Below are 26,547 nucleotides of genomic sequence, written 5' to 3' on the forward strand. Positions count from 1 at the left end.
GCCGGGGCCGAGGCCTGGGGGTCGTTTCATGTGACCACCACCCCCCCCGCCCCACGCCGGGGCGTGCAGGGCTCTGTCCTGGTGCGGGCCGGGCGCAGGTCACGGCGAGTGCGTGGCAGGGCTGCTGCGGTTGGAGCTGGGCGAGAGGCTGGGGCTGCAGCTGCCCGGGGGGGGGCCCAGGCTGCCGGCACGGGGACCCCCTGGCTGCCCCCCCAGCGTGTCCATGCCCTCCGAGTTCTCCAGCATCTCCTGGATGAGAGGTGGCATCGAGCCTGGGATCTCCATCTTCAGCGTGATCACCCTCTCGGCGCCTGCGGGAAGGGCCGGGGTCAGCACCCCCCGAATGGCACCCCCGAAATGGCACCTCTGAACTGGCACCCCTGAACTGGCACCCCCAAACTGGCACCCCCGAATGGCACCCCTGAGCTGGCACCCCCGAAGTGGCACCCCCGAATGGCATCCCTGAACTGGCACCCCCAAATGGCACCCCCGAACTGGCACCCCTGAACTGGCACCCCTGAACTGGCACCCCCAAACTGGCACCCCTGAACTGGTACCCCTGAACTGGCACCCCCGAATGGCACCCCCGAACTGGCACCCCTGAACTGGCACCCCCAAACTGGCACCCCTGAACTGGCACCCCTGAATGGCACCCCTGAACTGGCACCCCCGAACTGGCACCCCTGAACTGGCACCCCTGAATGGCACCCCTGAACTGGCACCCCCGAACTGGCACCCCTGAACTGGCACCCCTGAATGGCACCCCTGAACTGGCACCCCCGAACTGGCACCCCTGAACTGGCACCCCTGAATGGCACCCCTGAGCTGACACCCCCGAACTGGCACCCCTGAACTGGCACCCCTGAATGGCACCCCTGAACTGGCACCCCCGAACTGGCACCCCTGAACCGGCACCCCCGAACTGGTACCCCTGAGCTGACACCTCTGAACCAGCACCTCTGAACTAGCCCCCCCAAGTGGCACCCCCAAACTGGTACCTCTGAACCGGCACCTCTGAACTGGCACCCCCAAATGGCACCCCTGAACTGGCACCCCTGAACTGGCATCTCCAAATTGACACCTCTGAACTGGCACCCCCAAACTGGCACCCCTGAACTGGCACCCCTGAACTGGCATCTCCAAACTGGCACCCCCGAATTGCACCCCCGAACTGGCACCCCTGAACTAGCACCCCCGAACTGGCACCCCTGAACTAGCACCCCCGAATGGCACCTCTGAACTGGCACCTCTGAACCAGCACCCCTGAACGGGCACCCCCGAATGGCACCCCTGAACTGGCACCCCTAAACCAGCACCCCTGAACTAGCACCCCTGAACTGGCACCCCCAAACCAGCACCCCTAAACTGGCACACCTAAACTGGCACATTTAAACTTGCACCCCTGGCCCTGCTTATCCCTGGGTGCCAAGGGGCACAGCCACGCTCCCAGCATCCCTGGAGGCTGCAGTGCTGAGGGCATCTCCTCCTCTGTGCCCTCTGGAGGAAGCTGTGCCCTGGGTCCCCACTGCTGCCCATGCCCGTGCCCATGCCCCCCACCCCGGCACATGGGGTGTAGCTGCCCCCCTCCCCAGGGCTCACCCTTGGCGCTGATGCTGCGGAGATCTGTGATCTTCATCAGCATCTTGGGGAACATGTGGGGCCTGTTGGGCCTCCTCTTCCTCACGTAGATCTTCAGCGCCTCCAGCAGCGGCTCCTGCAGCTTATCCACACGGTCCGGCTGCTCCAGGTCCTGGCGGTCTGGGCGGGGGGCACACAGCGGTCAAAGTGGGGGTCAGGAGGGACACAGCGGTCAAAGTGGGGGTCAGGAGGGACACAGCGGTCAACGTGGGGGTCAGGAGGGACACAGCGGTCAAAGTGGGGGTCACACGCATCCTATCCACCCCCCCTGCCCTCTGTGGGCGCAGATACAGCCCAGCTCCCTCTACAGGGCCCCGTGGGGTGACACCAGGATGGCTGTGCCACAGCCAAGGGCACCCTTCGGGGTCTCCTTGGTCAGCCTTCAGGGAAGGAGAGCCAAGCAGGTGCCCAGGGGCTGGGCTGGTGCCCGAATGCTGCACAGGTGCCTGGGCACTGGGCAGATGCCCAGGTGCTGGGCAGGTGCCTGAATGCTGCACAGGTGCCTGGGTGCTGGGCAGGTGCCCGGGTGCTGCACAGGTGCCCAGGTTCTGGGCAGGTACCCAAATGCTGCACAGGTACCCAGGTGCTGCACCGGTGCCCAGGTTCTGGGCAGGTACCCAAATGCTGCACAGGTGCCCGAATTCTGCACAGGTGCCCAGGTTCTGCGCAGGTGCCCGGGTGCTGGGCAGGTACCCAGGTGCTGCACAGGTGCCCAGGTGCTGCACAGGTGCCCAGGCTCTGTGCAGGTGCCCAGGCTCTGTGCAGGTGCCCGGGTGCTATGCAAGTACCCAAATGCTGCACAGGTGCCCAGGTTCTGCGCAGGTGCCCAGGTTCTGGGCAGGTACCCAAATGCTGCACAGGTGCCCAGGTTCTGCGCAGGTGCCCGGGTGCTGGGCAGGTACCCAGGTGCTGCACAGGTGCCCAGGTGCTGCACAGGTGCCCAGGCTCTGTGCAGGTGCCCGGGTGCTATGCAAGTACCCAAATGCTGCACAGGTGCCCAGGCTCTGTGCAGGTGCCCGGGCGCTGGGCAGGTACCCAAATGTTGCACAGGTGCCCAGGTGCTGCACAGGTGCCCAGGTTCTGTGCAGGTACCCAAATGCTGCACGGGTGCCCAGGCTCTGCGCAGGTGCCTGGGCGCTGGGCAGGTGCCCAGGCTCTGTGCAGGTGCCCGGGCGCTGGGCAGGTACCCAAATGCTGCACGGGTGCCCAGGTTCTGCGCAGGTGCCCAGGTTCTGCGCAGGTGCCCAGGCTCTGTGCAGGTGCCCAGGCTCTGCGCAGGTGCCCAGGTGCTGCATGGGTGCCCAGGTTCTGCGCAGGTGCCCAGGCACTGGGCAGGTGCCCAGGCTCTGCGCAGGTGCCCAGGTGCTGCACGGGTGCCCAGGCTCTGCGCAGGTGCCCGGGCGCTGGGCAGGTGCCCGCGGCAGCACACACCTCCGCAGATGAGGCAGATGGCACTGAGCAGCCCGGTCTCGGCGTCGTCCATCTCCAGGGGCAGCAGCTGGTTGGCAAAGGCAAACACCAGGTCGGTGAGGGGCCCGAAGCCGGCGTTGTGCATCTGGGTGCGGTTGAGGGTCAGCCCATCCGAGAAGGTCATCGTGTCCTGCTCCGGCGTGTAGCGAGTGCAGATCCGCAGGATCTGGGCAGGGGGCCAGGCCAGGGCGCTCAGCACCGTGCCCCCCCCCCGCTGCCCGCTGCCCCCTGCCCCTCCCCCTTGCCCCGTGCCCCTCACCAGGATGTCGAGGCAGGCGGCTTTCAGCAGCGTGATCTGGTCGGCGATGGTGAGCGTGGTGAAGCCGGGCAGCTGCTTGGCGAACTCCACGGTCTTGATGATGCACTTGGTGGAGAGCTCGCTGAACTTGTCCCACAGGTCGATGTCCAGGGACACCCTCTGCTCCGAGCTGTTGTTCTGCAGGGGGAGCCGGGGGGGGGGGGCTGTCAGGGCGCAAGGCTGCCGGGCTCCCTCCCCCGGCGCCCCCCGGGCACCCCCTGGCACTCACCGTAGTGTATTTGCCCAGCTGGCAGAGGGCAGGGAAGGTCTCCTGGTGTGCTTTCCGCACCTTCTCGATCAGCTCCTCCACCTCGGGGGTGATGATGTAGCTCTCCGAGCACTCCGGCTTGGGCGCGTCCTTCTTCTTCTTGTTCCGGTCGTTGCGGACGGCTGCGGGCACAGCAGGGTCGGTGCCACCCCCTCCTCCTGCCACCCCCGCCCTGCCCAGGCTGGGGCTTGGCACCACCACGCTCTGCCCTCCTGCCCCGGCGATGGCGTCAGCCGCGGTGACACAGGGCCAGGGCAGCCCCCGGCCCCAGGCGGCTTTCCTGCCACTGAGCCCCTGCCCAGGTCGTTGGGAGGTGACCTCAGAGCCTGGCGGGGCACACAGCACCCCCCTGGCCGCGGGGGCAGCGCTCAGCTGTGCCCTGCAAAGGCAGCAGCGTGCAGAGAGACTCCAGGCAGGCAGAAAATGGCAGCTGAGCCACCGTGGGGACAGGCAGGGGACAAGGCAGCAGCCCCCCGGGGGGACCAGCTGGGCACAGCCCCACGCCTCACAAGGCTCAGCCTCTGCGGGCTGGGGGGGGGCCAGGACCCCCTTTGGGTGCAGGCTGAGCCCCTGGGATGCTGAACCATGCCCTGCACACCACACACCCCCACCCAAGCATCTGCCAGCCCCCTCCCAGGGGGGCTCACAGCCCCCACGGGGGCAGCAGATGGGGCAGGGCTGAAGGAGGCAGCTGCGCCCCAGCAGCCGTCGCCCCCCAGCAGCCACCCCCGCGATGCCGCCCGGCGCGGGGGGTACAGCCTGGGCACCATGACAACTGGCACCAGGAGGCCTCCTCAGCGTCATTTATCTCTGACATCATCAATCACGTGTTGCCCTGGCAACGGCCAAGCTGTGACACAAACCCTGGGGGCCCCCTCTCCACCTCCCCCCCCCACCCCCTTCCAGGGCCTCACTGGGCATGGCCTAGGGGCTGCTGGGATGGGGCCCCCACGCCTGGGCCCCTTGGCTGCACCTGGGCAGGGTGTCCTCATCACCCATTTCTGTCCCTGTTACCATCCCAGCCCTGTGCCCACATTTGTTTCGGCCTCATCTCTGTACCCACTTTCATCCCTGCCCCAGCCCTGTGCCAACCTTTCTCCCAGCCCCTGCCCACTTTCATCCCTGCCTCATCCCTGTGCCCACCTTTGTCCTGGCCCAGTCCCTGTGCCCAACTTCATCCCTGCCTTATCCCTATGCCCACCTTCATCCCAGCCCCATCCCTGTGCCCAACTTCATCCCTGCCTTATCCCTATGCCCACCTTCATCCCAGGCCCATCCCTGTGCCCAGCTTCATCCTTGCCTTATCCCTATGCCCTCCTTCATCCCAGGCGCATCCCTATGCCCACTTTCATCACTGCCTCATCCTTTTGCCCACTTTTATCCTGGCCCAGTCCCTATGCCCTCCTTCATCCCAGGTCCATCCCTGTGCCCACTTTTGTCACTGCCTCATCCTTTTGCCCACTTTTATCCTGGCCCAGTCCTTGTGCCCACCTTTGTCCCAGCCCCATCCCTGTGCCCCCCTTCATCCCAGGCCCATCCCTGTGCCCAGCTTTGTCCCTGCCCCAGCCCTGTGCCCACATTTTTCTCTGCCCCATCCCTGTGCCCAACTTCATCTCTGCCTCATCCCTGTGCCCACCTTTGTCCTGGCCCAGCCCCTGTGCCCAACTTCATCCCTGCCTTATCCCTATGCCCACCTTCATCCCAGCCCCATCCCTGTGCCCACCTTTGCCCCTGCCCCAGCCCTGTGCCCAGCCTCATGCCTGCCCCAGCCCTGTGCCCACCTTTGCCCCAGCCCCATCCCTGTGCCCACCTTTGCCCCTGCCCCAGCCCTGTGCCCACCTTTGTCCCAGCCCCATCCCTGTGCCCACCTTCATCCCAGCCCCATCCCTGTGCCCACCTTTGTCCTGGCCCAGTCCCTGTGCCCACCTTCATCTCTGCCTTATCCCTGTGCCCACCTTTGTCCTGACCCAGTCCCTGTGCCCACCTTCATCCCAGCCCCATCCCTGTGCCCAACTTCATCTCTGCCTTATCCCTGTGCCCACCTTCATCCCAGGCCCATCCCTGTGCCCACCTTTGTCCCTGCCCCATCCCTGTGCCCACCTTTGTCCTGGCCCAGTCCCTGTGTCCAACTTCATCCCTGCCTTATCCCTATGCCCACCTTCATCCCAGCCCCATCCCTGTGCCCACCTTCATCCCAGCCCCAGCCCTGTGCCCACCTTTGTCCTGGCCCAGTCCCTGTTCCCACCTTCATCCCAGCCCCATCCCTGTGCCCACCTTCATCCCAGCCCCAGCCCTGTGCCCACCTTTGCCCCAGCCCCATCCCTGTGCCCACCTTTGTCCCAGCCCCAGCCCTGTGCCCACCTCTGCCCCTGCCCCAGCCCTGTGCCCGCACTCACACTCCTTGGACATGCCGACTTCGAAGCACTTCTGGAGGCGGCAGTACTGGCAGCGGTTGCGGGTGACCTTGTTGATGATGCAGTTCTTGTCGCGGTGGCAGGTGTACACCATGTTCTTCTGGATGCTGCGCCGGAAGAAGCCCTGCAGACCCCCCCCCCGGGGCCAGTCAGCGCCCGCCCAGGCCGCCCCCACCCCCTCCCCCCAGCCCCTGCAGCCACCGGGGCGGGGGGGGGGGCCGGTGGCCCTGGCAGGGGGCGCTGGCAGCTCTCACCTTGCAGCCCTCGCAGGCGCTCACCCCGTAGTGGTACCCGGAGGACTTGTCCTGGCACACGAAGCAGGGCTTGTAGATGCGGGGCAGGGGCGGGGGCGAGGGTGGGCTGGGCACAATCTCCTCCGAGCTGGTGCTCTGCGTCTCGACGGCTGCGGGGGCGGCAGGAGGGCACTCAGGGCACGGAGACCCCCGGGCAGGACCACCCCCCCCCCCCCACACACACACACACTCCTGACGCTGCCACCAGGGCTGGTGCTGCCCAGTCCCGGTGGTCCTGCAGGTCCCGGCGGCCCTGCCCGTCCCCTCCTTGTGCTGCCCACCCCGAGCCCTGCCCGGCCCCGGGGCCCTGCCGGCCGCTGGGGAGGGGACAGGAGCTGGGAAGATGCAAGTTGACATTTCCAGGCCACGGAGCCGCCGCAGAATGCAGGCAGACAAAAAGAAAAACCCAACAAAAAAAAAAACCACCCAAAAACCAACCAGCAGCCAAGAAGCAAAGGCAAAAGGCAGGACCCCAGCAGCCCCCTGCCCGCAGCAGGCAGCCCCCTGCCACCAGGTGCTGGCACAGCCTCACCAGCCCGGGGGCAGACACACCCCAGGGTGTCCCTCACACCCCAAAACCTCGTGGGATGTGTCTGCTCCCCTCCTGCACCCCAAAATCCCAGGGGATGCCTCCTACCTCCCCTGACTCCCACTGCCCCCTGGGCCGTCCGGGAGGTGCCTGAGCCCACCCCCACCCCAACCCCCGGACAAGGTTTGTGTCCCCCGGGGGGGGCAGAGCAGTGGGGTGCAGGCAGGCAGGGGTTAAGTGCTCCCCGGCCCCGGGATGTTTGTGAATGTTTTCTGCAGGAGCCAGAACCAGTCGAGCAGGATATGAAAGGCCCGGCCCGACGCGGGGGGAGCACAGCCCCCCCTCACCCCCCCGGGCCCCTGCACCCCAGAAAAGGGCCCCCAGAAACGGCTCTGGAGTCGGGAGTGCCGCGAGGAGCCCCTGGTCAGGGGCATCCACCCTGCAGCTCAGCTGAGCTGAGGAAGGGTCCCGCTGCCGGCCGTGGGGTGGGGAGGGATGAGGGCTGGGGCGGGGGGAAGGAGGTCCCCAGCCTGGCTGTGCCTTCTGCCATTGCCAAAGGTCTGGGGTGCAGACGAGGCCAGGGAGGGGGACAGTGGGGACAAGGTCACCCCCAACACATAGGGTGGGGGATAGGTGAGTGGGAAGGGAGAGGGACAGCGAGGAGGCAGCGAGGAGAGGGGAGAGTGAGGGATGGGGTAGGAGGATGGGGGGTGGGGTAGGAGGGTGGGGGGTGGGGGAGGAGGATGGGGGGTGGGGTAGGAGCATGGGGGGTGGGATAGGAGCATACAAGGGTAGGGAGGGAATGTGCAAGGTGGGCTCCGAGCACGAGGAGCGGGCTGTGAGAGGGCAGGGGTGGGAGATGGGGGCGGTGTGGGGCGGGCTCCGAGGCGGCAGGGTGGGAGGGGAGCGCGCAGGGCACGGGGGCGAGCGCCGGGCAGAGCTTCCCGGGCGGCAGTGAATAAATCTCCGCTGGCACTCGCGGGAGCGGAGCCATTAAAGCGCCGGAGCCGACGTCGTCTATAATTTATCTCCTCTTTTATATAATTTAAGAACTTCCTCGTGGAGAGCTGCACTCACAAAATGCAGATTTGACAAGATTTTGATGTGCTGGGTGCGGAAGGAGGGGGAGGGGACCCGGTTCCCTCTCTTCCCCCGCCCCGACGCTCCATCCCCAGGCAAGGGACGGCTGTGCCAGTGCCGCGGGAATCCCCTGCCACCGCAGGGACCGCCGTGCCACCGAGGAGGGCACCGCCGGGGCAGCGGCACGGCCGGCCCCCCCCGCAGCACATGGCGGTGGCACCAGGCCGGGGGTGCCCCCGCAGAGCGAGGGGAGGGCACAGAGCAGCGCCCGGCGGTGCCGAGCGCGCAGGATGGGTGCCAACCTCTCTTGCTCCCGCAGGGCTGGGGGCAGGAGGGGGCAGCTGGGGACACCCGGGATCCACGGTGTGGGGCTCCCTCCTCCAGCCACACCTCCCCCTGGAGCGGGAGGGGCCCAGGCGTCCTGCCCCCACCCCCGTTCGCCGGGAGCGGGGCCCAGCTGCAGACCAGATGCTGCGGCTCCAGCAGCGTCCCCGGGCGAACGCCCCCGCCCGCGGCCCCGCCGCCCGCTTCCTGCTCGCACCGAGGGACCCCAGGGCACCCCGACACCCGGCACCCCCCGCCCCGCCGTGGGAAAGCGCCCGCGGGGCCACGCCGTGTGCCAGGGCCCGCGGCACAAGCGAGAGTCCGCGCTGCCGGCACCCACGCCGGGCATGGCTCCCGGGCCGGAGCCGGGGCCAGCGCTCAGGCCTCTGAAGTTGGGCAGCCAGGGGCTCTGACGGGGCAGGGCTGGCGTGCCAGGCAGCGTGGTGCCAGGCAGGACAGCCCCACACCTGTGCCATGGGGCCCAACCCAGAGCTTTCCTGCGGACGAGGATCCCACGTGCCCCAAATTCCTGCACCTCGGAGGGGGCCAGGGAGGGGCAGGAAGGAGGGTCCCGAGAGACCTGAGGTGCCCCAGGGCAAGGAGTCCTGCCCATGTGCCACCGGGCACGGTGCTCAGCCCGCTGGGCACCTCCACCCCGCCTGTTCCCCACAGAACACCCTGCCCAGTGGACCCACAGGTCCTGCCCGCCGCCAGCGCCGGAGCCTGGGGTCCCCGGCACCCCGACTCACCCATCTGCCACCCGCCGTGCCGCCGCCGCCACCACCCCGTGCCGCAGCGCTGCGCCGGCTGCACGTCCCCGGCCGGCCCGGGGTGACAGAGCACAGCTAACGCGAGGCGACGGCAGGGCCCCCCCCCCTCCCCCCCCCCGCCCCGGGCTCACTGGGGCGGTGCTTGTGCACAACCCAACCCCACGGACCCTCCAAGACCCCCGCGGCACCCCGCAAAACCCCCCGCAGCACACGGACCCACGCTGGCACGGAATGCCAACTGCCTCCGTGAGCTTCTGCAAACCGCCCCTGGGAGTGCACTCGTGCCTCAGTTTCCCCCTCTGCAGCGTGGAACATGCCCAGGCTCCAGGGAAGCCTCCCCAAACCCTGAGCTCTTCCCCCCACCCCTCTGCCAGCGAGATGATGTCCTGCCAGGCAAGGCAGTGCCAGTACTGGGCCAGCAGCCAGCACCGTGGGGCCAGCCCCGCTGGGCACAGTCACAGCCAGAGCTGTCTCTGGGGAAACTGAGGCACGGCAGCTCCAACACCAGCAGCACTGAGGCGTGCCATGGGCTGACACCCCTGGGCTGGCACCCCTGGCCTGGGGAGAGACACAGCACCTCGGCATGACATAGGGAACAGGGCACCCTGCCAGGGAGCCCTGCCAGCACCCGCTGCCCACACACCCGCTGGGTCATGGTCACAGTGACCAGAGCCCAGAGGTGCCCCTGGCCTGAGCAGCGGCCACGGGCAGCACCACTGCCACAGTGCAGCCAGAGCTGCAGCCCACAGGGAGGGGGCCCTGGCCAGGAGTTCCCTCTCCTGCAGGACTGGGGGTACAGGGTGGGTATGACAGCCCCCAGCCACCCCACTCGGGACAGCATGGCCTCCGTGGGGGTCTGGGGTGCTCTGCGCTAAGGGGATGGCACTGCAGCCTGGCACAGGCGGCCCCTGCCTGCTGCACGGCTCCCCAGGCAGCCCCCAGCCCCGCACCGTCCCCGGCTGCAGACAAAGGGCCCTGGCGCCGCGCTCGGTGCCAGCGGAAAGGTCGAGACAATAAGGGGAGCGAGACCGCGGGGGCCACGGCCGCACACCCCCGGGACAGCACCGGCCACGGGCACTGCAGCGGGCATCACCACGGCAAGGGCAACCCGGGAGAGGGGCTCGCCAGCCCCCCGGGAAGGAACGGCCCCCCCCAGCCCGGCTGCACCCCACGAAAGGGCCCCACAGCCCTTATCGAGGTGAAAGTCCTACGGAGCCCGGCAGGACTTTCCCCGGGCTGTTATCGCTGCCCGTGGCCCCTGGGCACCATGCCAGGCTGGACAGCTGCCTGCTGATGGGGGTGGGTGGCACAGGACCTCCTCCAGCCCACCCAGACCCTGGGCACAAAGCACAGCAGGGCCTCGCGTCTCCCATGGGGTGGCAGCCCTCAGGGTTGGGGGGCAGCCGGCAGTGCACTGCCCATGCCCTGCTCCCACTGCCCACCCTGGCACAGAGGGGTCCACACAGCCTCCGTGCCCCCCCGCGTTTGCACGGAGCACGGGGCCTGCCCGTGCCCAAGGACCCACGGGGGGACAGCAGGCTGTGACCCTCCCAGGGCCACAGGGCAGGATCCCACCAGCGGGACCTCCACATCGGCACCAGGGACCCCCTGGATGAGGGGGGCAGCGCAAGCCAGGGGACACCCCAGCACAGGGGGACCCCCTGCTCCCCGGCAGGGCCTGCGGGGGGTGCTCCACGCCGGCTCCCCCCCCCGCGCAGCAGCAGCGGCCGCGGCCGCTCCACATTTAATGGGATTTTCTCGGAGCCCTTATCGGGAGCGAGCGAAATTCCCGGCGGGGCTGGAGCTGCCGCCGACCCCGCGGGCGGGAAGAGGGTGCGGGGCGGGGGGGGGGCCGCCAAGCTCAGCCCCAGCCCCGGCCCCGGCCCCAGCCTCGGCCCCAGCCTCGGCCCCAGCCCCAGCCCCGTCCCGGCTCTTGCCGAAATAGGACAAGGGTTGCTCATGGCCGAGCCCGCGGCTTCTGCGCAAGGAGAGCGGAGGGAGCGATGGAGCCCGCGGGGAGGGTGCGGGGCCGGGAGCGGGAGGGCTGAACAGAGCCTGGCAGCCCCCCGGAGATCAGCACCCACCCCGATCCCACTCCCCCCCCCCCCCCCGCCCGTAGCCAAGCCGCCAGCACCCTCCGCCTGCAACCAGCGCAGCACCCAGCACCCCACACCCACCGCTCCGCACCATCCCCGCACCCCCCGCCCCCGCCCCGGTTTTTTTTTGGCCGCTCTCCCCCTCCCCTCCCCTCGCCGGGCCGAGGCTCTTGCACCGGCCCGAGGCCGCGGTGAGAGGCTCGGCCGGCCCCGGGACGCGGTACCTACAGCGGCCGGAGCTGCTCCAGGGCGGGGGGCGCCGGGGAGCCCCGCGGGGCGCAGGGGGGCCACGCTCCGGTAGCAAACAGCCCGGGCCCGGCCCGTAGAAATCCATCCGGAGGAAGGGGCCGGGGGGCAGCCCCGCCACCGCCGCTCCCTCGTACATGGCCCGGGAGTCCCCCCTTCCCCTCGGGGGCGGCTCTCCCCGGTTCGTCGGGGGGGGGGGGCGGCCCCGAGGCGGTCAGTGCCCCCCCCCCACGGGAACCGGGTCCCCGGGGCGCCCCGCGCCGCGCTGCCATGGCCCCGCCGCGGCTCAGCCGGGGGAGCGGGGCCCCGCCGCTCCGCTCCGCGCCCGGGCAGGCGGCGGCGGCAGGAGAAGGCGGAGGAGGAGGAGGAGGACGGGGGGAGGGGAGGAAGGCGCAGCCCCGCCGGCTCTGCGGCTCCGGCAGCCCCGGTCCCTCCCGACACCAGCCGCCTCCCCACAGCCTTAACCCGCTCCGCGCCGCGGGGCCGCCCCCTGCCTCCTCCCCTCCCCGGGACGGCACCGGACACGGACGCGCGGAGGGCACAGCAACACGCGGGGCCAGCGCCAAGCGGGAAGGGGCTGGAGGTGCTGCTAGGGGACCGAGGGGCTGCTGGGGGGCAGTGCCCCAGGCCAGGGGCTGCCCAAGGCCGGGGGGGGATGCCCAGGGGTGCCCTGAGCCGGGGTCTACCGGCGGCCGGGGGCTGCCCGGGGCCGTGGCTCATTTGCCTAATGGGATGCGGCTGAACTGCGGCTGAACCCGGCGGGGAAGGGCTCACCTCGGCCTGACCCCCGGCTGCCCCCCCGGGGGTGCGGGTGCCACCGCACAAGGGGTGTATGTGCGTGTGTGTGTGCACACGCGTGTGTGTGCACACGCGTGTCCCCGCTGCATGGCAGACCAGGTGCTTGTTGGCATCCCCACTGCGCCCGCGCGTGGGGAGGGGGCAGGCCGCGGGCACGCACACGCGTGTGCACCCCTCCTGCACACACCTCCACGTGTGTGGCATGTGCCCAGCTGGCACGGGAGCAGCAGGGCACACGTGTGGGTGCATGTCCTCGGTGTGCACACCCCCTCTGCACACGTGTGTCCCATGCAGTACACAGCACGTTGCCCCTCCCCACTGTACCCCCACGGCAGGTGGCATCCCCAGCCACAGGCCCTTTCTGTGGTGACAGCACTGCCCACACAGACTGGCATCAGCCTTGCTGCCTGCACCCAGACAGGGGTGGACCCACGACAAGGACGGTGGCCGCAGGCTGGGCTCCAGCAGTGCCACTGCCCAGACATGCAGGTAACCTCCTTGCCACACAGTCTCACCCACCAACCCTTGCTTCCTGCAGCATGGCACCGCTGGCACAGCCACACTGAGCACACAGACTCTGGCACACGATGGCCTCTGCACTGCCCACCGCAGAGGCGCCTGCAGAGGGAGAGCTCAGGGTGCTGCAGGGCCCACCCAAAGCCCCTGCCCAGCTCCTGGCAAGGGCTGGAGCAGCACGGCGCGCACAGCTGGACACCGGTGGGAAGATGCAGGCACTGCCACCGATGCCAGCGCTGGGTGGGCACATGGAGCATGCAGGGAGGCTGCAGAGCTGCCGGGTGTGCCTGTGTGCACATGCGTGGCAGCATGCACACGCGTGGCAGCGTGCACACACGCACATCCCGAGGCTGTGGGCACCCTCCTCATGCCCACCCCACACTGCAGCCCCTGCACCCACCCCCGGAGTGAGAGGCAGGGCGAAGCAGCCTGCCTGGGTTTCCAACCTGCCCTCCCCAGAGACAGCTGAAAGGGGAGGGAGAAACAACGGGAGAAGAAAAAGGCCACGAGGAGCACGTGTGTGTGTGTGTGTGCATGGGGGTGTGCATGTGTGTGCATGTACGTGCACATGCATGTGAGTACATGTGTGTGTACATGCGTATGTGTGCATGTGTGTACATATATGTCTGCATGCACACATGCATGTGTGTGCATGCATGTGTCTCTGTGTCTGTGTGCATGAGTACATGTGTGCATGTGTGTGCACGCACACGTGTGTCCCTGCACGTGTGTGCATGTGTGTGCATCCACATGCACGTGCATGCGAGTACATGTGTGTGTGCACGCGTATGTGTGCATGTGTGTACGTATATGTGTGCATGAACACATGCATGTGTGTGCATGCACGTGTCTCTGTGTCTGTGTGCATGTGAGTACATACATGTGTGCACGCCCACACGTGTGTGCCTGCACGTGTGTCCATATGTGTGTGCACGTGTGTGCATCCACGTGTGCGTGCATGCGAGTACGTGTGTGTGCATGCGTATGTGTGCATGTGTGTACATATATGTCTGCATGCATACATGCATGTGTGTGCATGCATGTCTCTGTGCGCATGTGAGTACATACATGTGTGCACGTGTGCACGCACATATGTGTGTGCCTGCAGGTGTGTGTGCATATGTGTGTGCATGTGTGCATCCACGTGCGCGTGCATGCAAGTACGTGTGTGCGCATGCGTGTGTGTGCATGTGAGTACATACATGGGTACACGTGTGCACGCACACATGTGTGTGCCTGCACGTGTGTGTGCATGTGTGTGCGTCCACGTGCGCGTGCATGCGAGTACATGTGCGTGTGCATGCATGTGTCTCTGTGCCTGTGAGTACATACATGTGTGCACGTGTGCACGCACACACCTGTGTGCGTCCACGTGCGCGTGCATGCGAGTGCATGCGTGTACATATACGTCTGCATGCACACATGCACGCGTGTGCACGCGTCTCTGTGCCTGAGCACACGCACACACGTGTGTGTGCATACGCGTGTGCACGCGAGTACACGCGTGCGTGCGTGCGTGTGCATGCGTGTGAGCGCATGTGTGCACGTCAGCGAGCACACGCGCGTGTGTGTGTGTGCGTGTGCGCGCCCGCCCGCGTGTGCGCGCGGCCGCTCGGCAGCGCCTGTTTAAATAATAATAGAAAGTCAAAGGCTTTGCTTAGCCAGCAGGTTTCCGAACAAAAGCCCCAGCGCTGCTCCAACTTCCTGCAGCGAACATGACAAATGTCTGCTCTGAGTCATTTACCAGCGCTGGAAAGAATGTGGCTGTGACGGCGGCGACAACAAGAGGGGACGCGCGGGCCGGTGGCACCGCGCGGCTGGGCCCAGCCGTGCCACACGCTGCCCGGCCCCCGTTGGGGGCATCGCTACCAACCCCCCCCCCCCCCCCCTCGGGACCCACGCCGGCAGCAACAAGGAAGGAAGGAAGAGAGAGGTCGAAAACCAAACCCCAACAACCCCAAAGCTTTAATGCCGCAGCCGGGCGAGGGGAGCGCTTCCTCCCCCCCCCCCCAAACGCAGCCCCCGCGGTGTGAGGGTCATGGGGGGGCGCCTTGCCGTTGGGGGTACCCTGCCATGGGCCGTGGTCCGCCGACGCGACATGTCCCACCCCCACCCCCGTCACCTCTGGAGACACCAGGAGGGGCCCCTCCAGCCTCCCCCCCCCACCCCCCCCCGCTTCCTCCTGGCCTCATTTCTCGGGGGTGGCTGTTGCCGGGGGTGGGGGGGGACACAAGGTGCCCCCAAAAGCATGAAGGAGACGCAGCCCCCACACTCAGGGGGACGCCACGGGGGGAGGGGGGAACACTGCTATGCCCAGAGCAGGCTGCTTGGGGAGCGCAGAGCCAGGGACAGACAACGGGACGCGGGCAGAGACCACCCCCACCACCACGCCAAGCCACCCACGGCAGCCGTGGGGTCTAGGGTGAGTGGGTGGGTGGGTGCTTGGCCCCAGCCCCTTCCCCCCAGCCCCTCATCCTGGCACCTCGGGGGCCCCGCAGCCCCCCGCGCCCGCCCGCCCGCCCACTTCTAAAGCCCCCATTGATCCCCCATTTATCCCCTTCAGCGGCTTTTCAGCGCAGCGAATTCCGGGCCGGGCGCGGGCGGCTCCCCCCCCCCGGCCCCCCGTGACAGTGATAGAAAACCTCCTCCCTAATGGCCTTTCCCAGGCGTGGGGGCCCAGCCTCATCAATCTTCCCCGGCCGAGGATAGGGGGGCTGGGGGGTGTGCCCCCCCCCCCCCCGCAACACCGCACCCCATGAGGTCTCCCCCCCCCCCCCCCAGCTTCTCTGCCCCAAGCAGGGCCCCCCAGCCCCGTCATACCGCTCCCCCCCCCCGCCCCGTCACATCTCCTCCCCCCCAAGCCCCCCCCCCGCTCCCGGCCTGCAGGGAGCACGTTTTGCTCATTAATTTTTAAAAATTAATTAATTAGGGAGCGCTGCGGGGGAGAGGCTGCGGCGCGGAGGAAACCAGAGCCAGAGGCTAGGGTGACAGGGCCAGGGCCCCCCGGCCCGGCAGCCCGGAGTGGGGCCAAGGGGGGCCCCGCCTGCAGGGGGAGGGGGCCGCGAAGGGTCCCGTTTCCAGCAGCCTGGGAACCAGGGCGGAGAGAGGGTCCCCGTGGGGGCGGCAGCCCAGAGAGCCCCCTCCCCCCCCCCCGAGGGGTGGGCGGGAATCCCTTGTGCTCCTCCCCCCCCCCTCCTGCCCCGCTAAGACCCTGCGCTGGGTGAGGGGTCCCCCAGGGACAGCCAAGCCCCATGGCACAAGGGCCACCGCGGAGCTCCTGGGGAGGAGGGGCAGAGGCACAGCCCTGGCACTGCCACACACATTGCCATGCATGCACACACACCTGGCACGGGGACACAGGCGGCCCCACAGCACGTTCCACATGCACACACAGGCATGGGCACATGCTCGGCAGGGTGGGCACCGGGCACAGGGCCTCCCGGCCCTGCACATGCTTGCCACACGCGTGCACAGCTGTGAGCAGGCAGGAGGGCACACACGTGCACAGCTGGCAGCACACAGGGGCATGGGCACCCCCAGGCAGCTGGCCCCATGCACACACAGATGTGCACACACACACACACACCCTGCCCCCTGCAGCGGGCACACACGGGCACATGCAGCTCTAAGTGTGGGCAGGACTCAATCCAGCCCTAGGTGCCCCCCACCTCCACTGCCCCTTGCCCACCCCAGGGTGCCAGCGTGGGGCAGGGGAGCCTGTGCCCTCCTCCCAGGCTGCAGGGCTTGTACCAAGGGGCAGTGCCAGGGTCCCCAGAGCTGTGCCCAGCACCTCCACTCACTTTCCCTTTGCCAAGCGCATTCACCTCATGGCACAAAGGGCCCTGGCACAGGGCTTTGGCAGGACAGTGGCTCCCAGGGCACTCAGGGACACCCTCCTCGTGCCAGAGGTGCCACAGGCCCCCTTTGCACCCAAAGCAGCCCCCAGCACCATGCACAGGACAGGGCTCATCTCATCTCCCCGCATCTGGAGGGGCAAAGCACACAGCACCCCCGGGTCCAGAGCTGGCACCGCTGCAGGGCAGCTGCAGGGCAGCTGCCACACCACCAGATCCCCGGTGCCAACACCCCCGGCCCAGCTGAACCCCGGGGGGAGGCATCTGCAGCCCCAGGAGGTCCCAGCCGGATCGGCCCCGGGGCCGCACAGCTGCGGCACATCTGGCGAGGGAGGGCTGGCGGCGGGGCCAGACGTGCGTGAGCAGCTGCGGGGGTGGGGGGGGCTGCACCGGGCCCCTCCGTGGCCCCCCAGCCCCAAGTCCCCCTGAGCTAGGCGACGGACCCCAGCGGGTCCCTGCCAGCCGCAGCGCCATGAGGAGGGCAGGGGGCTCCCCCATGGGCACACACCCAACACTGCCGGACCCCCACGAACAGGGCACCCACCGGGGCTGCACGGGTGCTGGGGGGGGGGGGGCAGACATGGTGCCCCCACCCTCTGCGTGCCCCCTGCGCTCCCCAGGGGAGGGGGAAGGGCGGGGGGCAACTGAGGGACGGTCTCCCCGGCTGTTACCAGCCCCCGGGGACCCCAGCCGTGCCCCAGTGTCCCAGATGGGGGGGGACAGGACAGGGTCCTCCCCCGACACCCCCCCCCCCCAGCCCCGTTCCCACAACCCCGCGCGCCGGGAATGGCCCCAGAGCCCGCGCGGGGGAGGGGCCCCGCCCGCCGCCACCCAGCCGCGGAACTGGTCCCGCTGGGTCCCACCGCCGCCGGGGCGGCTCCGGCGGGGGACAGCGCCCGGGGCCGGCCCTGCCCGGACCTGCACCGTCCCCCGGGGCCAGGGACGGGACAGGAGGGGGTCCCGCCACACCCCAACCCACAGGGGACTTCCCGACGGCAACTGCCACGGGGCACCCATGCCAGCACGGCTCGGGAACGGGCAAGGGCACACACCCGCGCCCGTGCCGGCGATGGGAAAGGGGCCCGGCGGACGACCCCCGCGGCATCCAGCGAGGGCGTGGGGAAACTGAGGCACGCCCCGAGGCCAGGGCTGGGGTGGCGGTGCCGGTACCCGCGGCAGGCAGGCCCGCGGCCGGTCGCCCACCTCCCGCGGGCTCCCAGCTGCCGCGGCGGAGGGGTGGTGATTACCGGGGCCGTGATGGACGATGCTGTCAGGGGGAAATTGAATCAGGAGCAGACGCGATGATTGCCTTCATCGCCTCCCCCACGCCGCCGGTGAACAAAGAGCTGCCGCGGGGACGCGGCGCGGTACCGGCCCCCGGTGGGTGCCAGCGTCGGTGCCAGTGTCGGTGCCAGCCAACGGCACCTCAGCAGGGCCGGCCGGGCCGCGCACAGCCGGGCACAAAGACAACCACTAAGGCACAGCGATGAAGTGGCACACACACCCCCCGCGCCGGGCACCGCTGCCCGCTCCCGGCCTCGGTTTCCCCAGCAGCGCTAACAGAGACACCCGAAGGGAAGTGCCTGGCATTCACCTCCCACCGGGCAAGGAGTCGCTGCCCCCCAAACACCAGTGCCCCAAGGGTGGGCTACATGGTGGCTGGGGACAGAGAGAAGCCTCCCCCCCATAGGTGCCACCGCCCCAGGACACGTTACAGAGTTGTGCCACAGCAGCAGCCTGAGGCTGGCACCTGCATCCCACGTTGGGCACCAACCCTGGCACAGAGGGGTCCCCCTCCCAGCCCCCCCGCGGCGCTGTGGTACTCACTGGCAGGTGAGGGGGTGCTGTATCCGCTGACGGGCAGCTGGTGCTGGATGCCAGCCAGGGTGCTGGGCGGCGAGAGCCCCCCCAGCATGTGGGGGAAGAAGAAGGCATAGGGGGGCACGGGGTAGCCATTGAGGTGCCCACCTCCAGGCGTGGGGCAGGAGCTGCTGTTGCTGGCCATGGTGGGGGGGTCTCCAGTGCAGGGGGGGAGGGGGCTCTCAGGTGCGGGGCGCGGGGGCCGAGCAGAGCATGGGGCCCGCGGGCACCCCGATGCCCGGCACTGTCCTGGCTGCCGACGCTGGCTCCTGCGGCGCTGTGGGGGGAGCAGAGATAGGGGTTAGTGGAGGGGGTTACTGGCCTGGCCCCCACCCCGATGTGGCACCCACCAGCTGCCCCTCAGCTTCCCCAAACCCCCTCCTCCCCTCCCGCCCCCCCCAGCCCAAGGGCACATCCCCTGCCGGCCCCGGGAGGGCGCAGCCGGCCAGGCCTGGTGTCCCCCAGCCAGATTAATGCCAATCCCCCAGATTAACACCACCGGGGCCGGCAGGCGCGGGGCACAGATCCTGGCTTAGCGGCGGGGGGGCAGGGCACGGCGTGGCCGTGGCATGGGGACAGCACAACCCCGGGGGGCACCCACCCGGGACAGCGGCTATGAGACAGCCCCAAACCTGCTCCCCCAGGCTCACCCTGCCCTCGGGGGGCCCCAGGGGTGCCAGGGGGGCAGTACCCCCTGCTCCAGGCCGGGGGCCTGTGAGGCAGCTGGCAGGGGAGACTGGCACAGCAGGGTCCCCTGAGGACAGCAGCTCTGTTCCAGCCTGGCTCTGCCGTCACGGCCGCGCGCCCTCACCCGCCATGCCCGCCCCGTGCCCACACGCCGAGGGGCTCAGCCACCCAGCCCGGGGCAGGAGGGGGCTCACCCCCACCCGAGCCCAGGAGCCAGGGGCTCAGCCCGGCTGCCCGCCGCAGGGCTGGGCTCTGCCCGTCGGGACGCAGCTCCCACCCCATGCCATGTGCTGGGCTGCGCTGGCAGCTCCCATGCCAACCCAGCAGGGCACAGACCCTGCAGGCCGGGCCGGGGCGGGGGGCAGCGGTGGGAAGGGGGGCACGGGCTTTCACAATCCCGGGCTGGCTGTTTATTTAAGTGCTGGCACCCTGCCCGGCGGGGGCTGTTTATTTGCCGAGTGCTGGCTCCCGGCCCCGCGGAGGCGGAAAAGGATCCAGAGGAACAAGGCTGGGCCGCCCGGCGAGGCACTGGGGAGGGGCTGGGCTGGGCAGAGCCCTGCCCGCTCCCCCCAGCGCCCAGCTGGCTGCACCCTCCCGAAGCAGGACCCCCAGCTCACACCAGCACCCCCCCGCTGCAGCGCTGCCCCCCCTGCCTACGGGGACCCACAGCAGCACCCACAGAGAGGCCCAGGGTCAAGCTGCCCCCTGAGGTGGGCACCCAGCAACGGCAGGGGTGGGAGGTCACACCCCTCCCTGGCACAGGGCACGCTGCTGGGCACTGCAGCACGTGCAGGATTCCCATGGGCACCGTCTGGGCACGGTGCCGGATGCCAGGTCAGCGTCCGCCCGGGCACGGGGGCCACGGCTCAGCACCAGGCAGCCGATGGCGCTTGCACGGGTGTGGCACTGCCCAGGGTGGGGGGCTGCTTGTGGTGCCCTCAGCCAAGCCACAGCCCCCCCCGCCCCCCCCGAGTCACCCTGGCCAGGGGGAGCAGAGGGGACAGAGGCAAGGAAAGAACTGTTTATGTTTGCCGGTGCCAAGTGCACGCTGGGCACTGTGCCAGCCACACTGGGGCCCAATTACTCAACCTACTTCTGCCCCCCTCCCCACAAGCCCCTGGCCTGGGACCGAGTGAGGCCAGCAGTGCCACCCAGGCCACCAGGCACCCCGATCCTGCCAGGCAGCAGCCAGACCCTTCCCAATGCCCCTTCCAACACCCATGGGACCAGCAGCAGGCAGGAGGCTCCAGGGATGCCACTCAGCCCCACTCCCATGGGTGCCCACGAGCAGAAGGAGCTGCGGCCCAGAGGAGTCCTGATGGGCATCCTGTGCCAGCACAGACCCTGGCACACAGCTGCTTCCTCACCAAGGAGTTCTGGGCATCCAAACGAGGGTCTCTGGCATCTCAAACGGGAGCCCTGAGCCTCTCAAATTGGGGTCCCGGATGTCCCGGGCAGACCCTGCTCCCAGAGCAGCCTGTGCCAGCTGGGGGCCACGCAGCCCCTCGGGGGGGGTCCACGCTCGCCCTGCCGGCGCCGTTTCCTCCAGCGCAGGGCAGGAGCTGGCCGAGGCCTGGAGCTTCCTGGAATCCAGCTCCTCGTTCCAGCCCCGCAGAAAACACAGCCACGGGGCCCGGGCCAAACCCCAGCCACGAGGAACCTCCCGCCCGAGCCAGGGGTGGCCCCCGGGAGCGGACAGACGCACGGACACGCAGCCCGGAGCCGTGCCCAGGGCTGACGGCAGTGTGGCTGGGGAGGGGCCCAGGCCGCCCTGCCCACCCACGACCCCAACCCGGGGCATGAAGCCCACTCCACACAGCCAGCACTGGCACCAGCCCCCAGCCTAAAAGATCCCTCCCAAAACCAGCCCCCAGCTGTGACCCCAAGGCTGGGTTCACTGCCCACACCCCTGCAGGGTCACATCCTGCTCCCCTGTGCCTGGCACAGCCAACGCTAACCGCAGAGTGGCAGGGACTGCACCGGCATGGTGGCACCAGGACACCCACCTCCCCCCAGCAGCCAGCCCCAGCCCTGCCCACCAAGGGGAGCAGGCAGCACCCCATGGGCTCCCCCCAAGTCCCCAGTGCAAGCAGCACCCCCAGCCCCCGTGCCCGCTGCCGTACCACCAAAGCCAGCTGTGCTTCCTGCCGGGGCACACAGCGATGGCAGTGCCAGCGCCCGGATGTGACACGCCGGTGAGCGGGGGCACCGCCCTGGCCCCCCTCCTGGCACCACAGGGGCAAGCAGGGCCAGGGTTGCTCTGGGGTGCCCAGGGGGGAGGCGGGCAGTGACCGAGCCCTTCCTGTCATGCCTGCGGGCACCACGCTCCTGGCCGCAGCTTCCCCTCTCCGCTCTCGATTCCCGGGCAGCTGGGTTTCAGTTCAGCACCAGCCCCACTGCCATGGGCCCCTGCCACCCAGGACCCTCTCACCTTGCTCCCCTACCACCCCAGACCCTGCCACCCTGCTCCCCTATCACGTCAGTTGCTTGCCCTGGCACCACTGCCACCCCAATGCCCGCTGCCCCAGTGCTCTTCCATCTGCCTCTGCTCTCCAACCTGGCACGGGGGGCTGCTGCCCACACCTCACTGCCCCCGCTCCTGGGGACACCCCGGTGCCAGGCCACCCGCACAGCATGTGTGCAGCCGGAGGCAGTGCCATGCCCCCCGGTGCGGGGGCAGCAGGGTGGCCCCGCTCCGCTGGCAGCCTCCCGGGCAGGGCAGGAAGCGCCCGCGGAGCCGCTGCGGTCACAGCCTGCGGTTTCCTCGCTGCTGTCAGCGCCCGAACCGGAGCAGCCTCACACGCGAGGCCAAGTGCTCGGCTGCCCCTCGATGCCACCAGCCCCCCCTTTACCCCCCCCCCGGCAGCTTTGGCTCTCCCCGGGCTGGCCAGCACTGCACAGGAGGTGTGAGGTGCCCCCCGGCAGAGCCACCGAGCGAGACCCCCTCCCCGTACCCCCGAAGCATCTCGGCCGTGAGTCACCGTCACGTTTCTCACGTCCCCGGGCAGCCGTGAATCACGGCCCAGCCCCGGCAGCACGGCCGGGGCCGGCGGCACACGTTTGGCACAGGCTGCATGTGCCAGAGCCAAGGCTGCCCACAGCCCCTGTTCGAGGGAATCCGGGGGTGCAGGGACTGATGTGGACCCCAGAACCTTCACCCTGCTCCCAGGGGCCAGTGGCACACCCAAGGGCTTGCTCAGCCCCACCGCAGGCCCCTGGACAGCACCAGTGTCCCTGCGCCCTAGCACCAACCCACACCTGGCCGCTGCCACTACCCCCAGCATGAACCTGGGGCCAGTGACGCCCCAGTGCCCAGCGGGCACAGCGTCCTTGCTGGTGGGGATGGTGCCCACTCTGGCCTCCCCACCCCGCAGGGGCACAAGGACAGCCCAGGGAGCGGCTGTCAACCCCACCGGGTGGGTCCTCACTCTGGCACCTCCACATCCCCCTGCCGGGTGGGAGCCACAAACTGAAATTCCACCTGTCGTGGCCGGGCCAGCTCCGGTTACGCCGGGAAGGCGCCGCTCCGGTTACACCTCCCGCACCCGCCGCCAGACAACGCCATTCTTCTGCGGGAACAGGTGCCCCGGCCCCCGCCACGGCCCCCGCTACGGGCACGGCTGTGCCACGCCGCCACTGCCGCCAGCACTGCCCCAGCCTGGCTACGCCATGGGTTCCAGTCAGATGGAGCCTGGCGGGAGCAGCCCAACCCAGCCATGCCTGGGTACCCACCAGCCCCACAGCGCCCTGGGGACCCCCACCCACACCCCGGCACTGCAGGCTCCCGGAGGGGACACCAGACCCAGCCTGACTCTCAGGATGAGCGCAGAGAACCGCAGATCCCGCAGCCCATCCCGCTGCTGGGGAACGTCCCGGTGCCGGGGTACCCCCGCAGCCGGTTGCCTGCGGGCTCCCGGGAAGCAGCGGGATGGCAGCCGCTAGGTTGTTTTTAGCCCTGGTTGTGGCGCGCAGCCGGCGCCCTGGGAACGCCGTGCCGGGAACAGCACAGCCCCAGACAGCCCTTTCTGGCTCGGCGACAGCCGGCGGACAAGTGCAGCTGGCTTGCACCGACGGCCGCCGCACAGGGCCGCTCGGGACACGGCGCCCGCGGCCGGCGTGGGTGGACGGCAGCGGGCGGGCAGCTGCACGACACCCCCACCCCCCCTACCCCAGACGCTGGGATTCGGTGGCACCGTGCCCCTGGCTTGGATTTTAGAGCCCCGGAATCAAGCTACGCGGGTGGGGTGGGGGGGAGGGATGTCTGGCACACCTTGGAGAAGGCCAAAACCCACTTCGGGGATGCGGGCACCGCCGCGTTCGCAAGCCGGCCGGCGCAGCCCCGTGCCACCGTCACGTCCCCCGTGGCAGGTTGGCAGCCGTGGCTCTGCCGGGGCCAGCGGAGGCCGGACCGGGCGCACGCGGCCCCTCGCCGGGCCCTGCCATGAGCCGCCCCCCGCTAAGCCGGCTCCAGCCGCAGGGAGATTAACCTATTTTCCGTGATCAGCACATGTGGCACCGCAGATATGATCGCAGCCCCCCCCCCCCCGCGCCTGCCGGCACCGCAGCCCTCCCCCCCTCCCCGAGCCTGGCACTGCCATGGGGGGCCCTGCACCATAGGGGCATCTCGTGGCACCGAGCGCCCGGGGGCCTCTGGGGACACGTTGTGAGGGATCCGCAGCTCTGCCAGCCGAGGACACCCACACGGTGCTGCAGCAACGCCCCCCAAAAGGGGCCGGGGGATCCCAAAAAGGGCTGAGGGACCCCCAGAGCTCAGCTACCTCTTTGGTGGCAGCGCTGGCATCAGGGCGGGTGGCCCAGGACACGCTCTGCCCATGGCCAGCGCAGCAGAGTGTGGCACGTTGGCACGCCAGAGCCTCCCGGTTATAAATAGAGCCGGAGTCGCCGAGCTGGTGAATCCCAGCGCCGCAGGGCAGGCGGCGGCGAGGGCCCTCCCCAGGCTCGGCCGCTGCGACGCAGCTCCCGGCACGGCGGCGGAGCACCGGGGACACGTCCGGTGCGCAAGGACGACCAGGCAAAGCCAGGCAGCCTGCCTGGCATCGGGTACCAGCGGCCAGTGAGGGATGGAGCACGCTGCCCTCTGCCACAATGTCCTGGTGCCCACTGGTGCCAGCCGTGCCACCCCGGGGGGCCGTGGGTGTTGGATGAAGGGGGCTGGGCACCCATCGGCATCCTCAGCACAAGCACTCCTGGGGCCGCTGGTATCCCCGCACCGCAGCAAGGTCACCCCCAAGGGCAGGGTGTGGGGCCCACGGGTGACATATGGCCCGGGAGCAGCCCGCGGGGCCGCTAAGCCACCGAGCCGTCAGCCGCTAATCCCGGCACGGGGCCGGTGCTCAGGGTGCTGCACCCACAGCCGCCGGCCGGTGCTGCCCAGCACCCCTCGAGCCAGGGCGGCCACCCCCATAGTGGGGACCCGCGTGGGCACCACAGGGAAGCTCCCACGTTCCCCCCGGCACCCACCGGGACAATCCCTGCCACCCAACGGGGTCAAAGGTCAGCGGCACAGATTTGGGGACATCCCAGCTCCAGCGCCAGGGGGGCTGTGCCTCGGCCCCCTCTCAGCCTGAGGTGCTGTTGCCCGCCCCCAGGTGTTCCCCACCACCACCCACCGGGGGAGCCCTCACCGGGGAAGCTTTTCCCCACCCTTCCACTGCTGCCAGGACCCCGCGGGCGCTCCGCAGCCCCTGGGCATCTGCTGCGGCGAAGGGAAAGGCGGCGACCGACGGCCCCGGCCCGGCTCCCCCCCTGCCCGGCCCCGCCGCCGCGCCAGCGCCCTGTCAGCCGCGGAGAGCGATGGCTTCCTCCGCCCGCCGGCCAGGAAACGGCGCAGACGCCGCTCCCGCCCCCCCGGACCCCGGCCCCGGCCCCCGCCGCCCCCCGCGCCCCCGGCCCCGCTCCCCCGCCGAGCCTCACCGCCTGTGCCCCGGCCCCCGCCAGCTCCGCACCCCGAAAAAGGGAAGCGGCCCCGGCTCCCCCCACTCCACTTCACCCCCCCCGCGGGGGTGGGCGAACGGGTCTGTGCGCACCGGAGGCTCGGGGGCGGGGGGCCCGGTCATTCCGGGGGGGGCGCCACCCCCAGTACCGTGTTCCGTAGCGGTGTCCCGGCCCTCCGGAGACGGCCGGGGGGGAAACCCGAGCGTTGGAGGTGCCCCGGAGGTGGTGAGGGGGGGCAGCGCTGCCGCTCAGGAGCGTCCAGCCAACCGATCCCGGAGGGGGGGACTCCAGCACCGGTAAACGGCAGAGGTGGGGGGGCTCCGCACCGCCAAGCCCGAGGAAAAGCCTGGATCCGGAACTGGGGCGGGGAGGAACGTTGCCCCTCTGGGGCTCACGGCAGCCTCAGCCAGGCAGGGGCCCTCAACCCGCCGCGGGGATCGGACGGAGCGAGGGGGGGATCCCCAGGATCCCGTCTTACCGGGGGGAAACCCCAGCGCCGCCTCCCGGCGAGGGGGTCCCCAACTTCCTGGGACCACCCCCCCCCGCCAAACAAGACCCCCAACAGCCCCTCCCAATTCGAGGACACCCCACTGGGGGCGAAGTGCGGGAGTTCCTGGATACACTGCGGGACAAGCACCCACCACCCTCACCCGGTCCCGGCACTCCCGTAATCAAATCACGGCGCTCACCCCCCGCAACCGTTTCACCGAAACAACGACTGATTCCCCCCCCCCCCTTCCTCAATATCGGACCCACGGGAGACCACAGGCCCCACTCATTACCTGATCACGGCGACTTCACACCGAGATCCTTAAAACCGGGAAGCTCCCGGTGGCGGTTGCATGGCGGCGGCGGGGATCGGGAAACGGAGGGGGGGCTGGAGGGGGGTGGGGTGGGGGTGGGAAACAACCCGGCCTAAGGAGAGAGAAGGAGGAGGAAGGTGGGGAGGGGGGGTTAACGGAGGGAGGAGGAGAAAGCGAAGGAAGGGGGGGGCTTAACGAGCGGCGGCCGCGGCCATTGCGAGTCATGTGCTCGCGGGGAAACTTTACCCGGGGCTGAGCCGGGCGGGGCGGCGGCGGCGGCAGCGGCGGCGGAGGTGGGAGGGGGGGGGGGGAGGGAGAGAGGGGAGGAAGCTCCGCCCCTCCTTGTTCAGGCCCCGCCCACGCTCCGTCCCGCCAGCCAATAGCACGCCCCCAGGGGCGGTGCCCCTGGGGCTGGTGGGGCGGGGCGCGGGCGGGGCCAGTAACTCTTTGAAGTCTCGAGAAGGCGGAAGGAGCGCGAGCGGGTGCGCGCGCCGCGGGGCGGCTGGGGAGGGGGCTCTTAAAGGGGCCGCGCAAGCCTTTGGGTTGTGGGGGGTTTTTTTTTGCTGGAGCTCACCCAGCCCAACCCCCCCCCCCCCGCCCCAAAAGGGCACCCACAGCTGCTTGCCCAGCAGCACAATGGCCGGGGAA

The 26,547-nt window shown here is 69.5% G+C and overlaps 1 protein-coding gene across 3 annotated transcripts; it reads right to left on the minus strand.

Annotated features, from left to right (window-relative positions):
- On the minus strand, window positions 1–26,158 carry RARA (retinoic acid receptor alpha). Of its 3 annotated transcripts, none has more exons than XM_068167113.1 (9): window positions 25,879–26,158; window positions 18,422–18,731; window positions 6,343–6,491; window positions 6,071–6,212; window positions 3,636–3,796; window positions 3,368–3,544; window positions 3,070–3,136; window positions 1,600–1,758; window positions 1–311 (listed from the first exon to the last, which is right to left on the minus strand). In XM_068167113.1, exons 2-9 carry the CDS (start codon window positions 18,597–18,599, stop codon window positions 100–102), a joined length of 1,245 nt encoding a protein of 414 aa, XP_068023214.1. In that variant the 5' UTR covers window positions 18,600–18,731; window positions 25,879–26,158; the 3' UTR covers window positions 1–99. The 3 variants fall into 3 exon arrangements, with proteins under 3 accessions (XP_068023214.1, XP_068023212.1, XP_068023213.1); XM_068167111.1 differs by having other exon boundaries at window positions 3,070–3,274; window positions 25,879–26,156; XM_068167112.1 differs by lacking the exons at window positions 18,422–18,731; window positions 25,879–26,158 and adding an exon at window positions 11,409–11,656 and having other exon boundaries at window positions 3,070–3,274.
- Window positions 26,159–26,547: the final 389 nt, after the last annotated feature.

The sequence above is a fragment of the Melanerpes formicivorus genome, unplaced genomic scaffold, assembly GCF_026170545.1.
Source record: "Melanerpes formicivorus ecotype bairdi unplaced genomic scaffold, bMelFor1.0.p_v2 SCAF_112, whole genome shotgun sequence".
Taxonomy (NCBI): domain Eukaryota; kingdom Metazoa; phylum Chordata; class Aves; order Piciformes; family Picidae; genus Melanerpes; species Melanerpes formicivorus.

Bases quoted from the DNA above. Each gene is read 5' to 3' on its own strand.
- RARA (XM_068167111.1), bottom strand. From the start codon at position 18,599: ATGGCCAGCAACAGCAGCTCCTGCCCCACGCCTGGAGGTGGGCACCTC. The intron at 6,213-6,342 runs GTGAGAGCTGCC...GGGGGTCTGCAG, and splicing joins GCGCCTGCGAGGGCTGCAAG to GGCTTCTTCCGGCGCAGCAT. The intron at 3,545-3,635 runs GTGAGTGCCAGG...CTCCCCCTGCAG, and splicing joins AGCTGGGCAAATACACTACG to AACAACAGCTCGGAGCAGAG.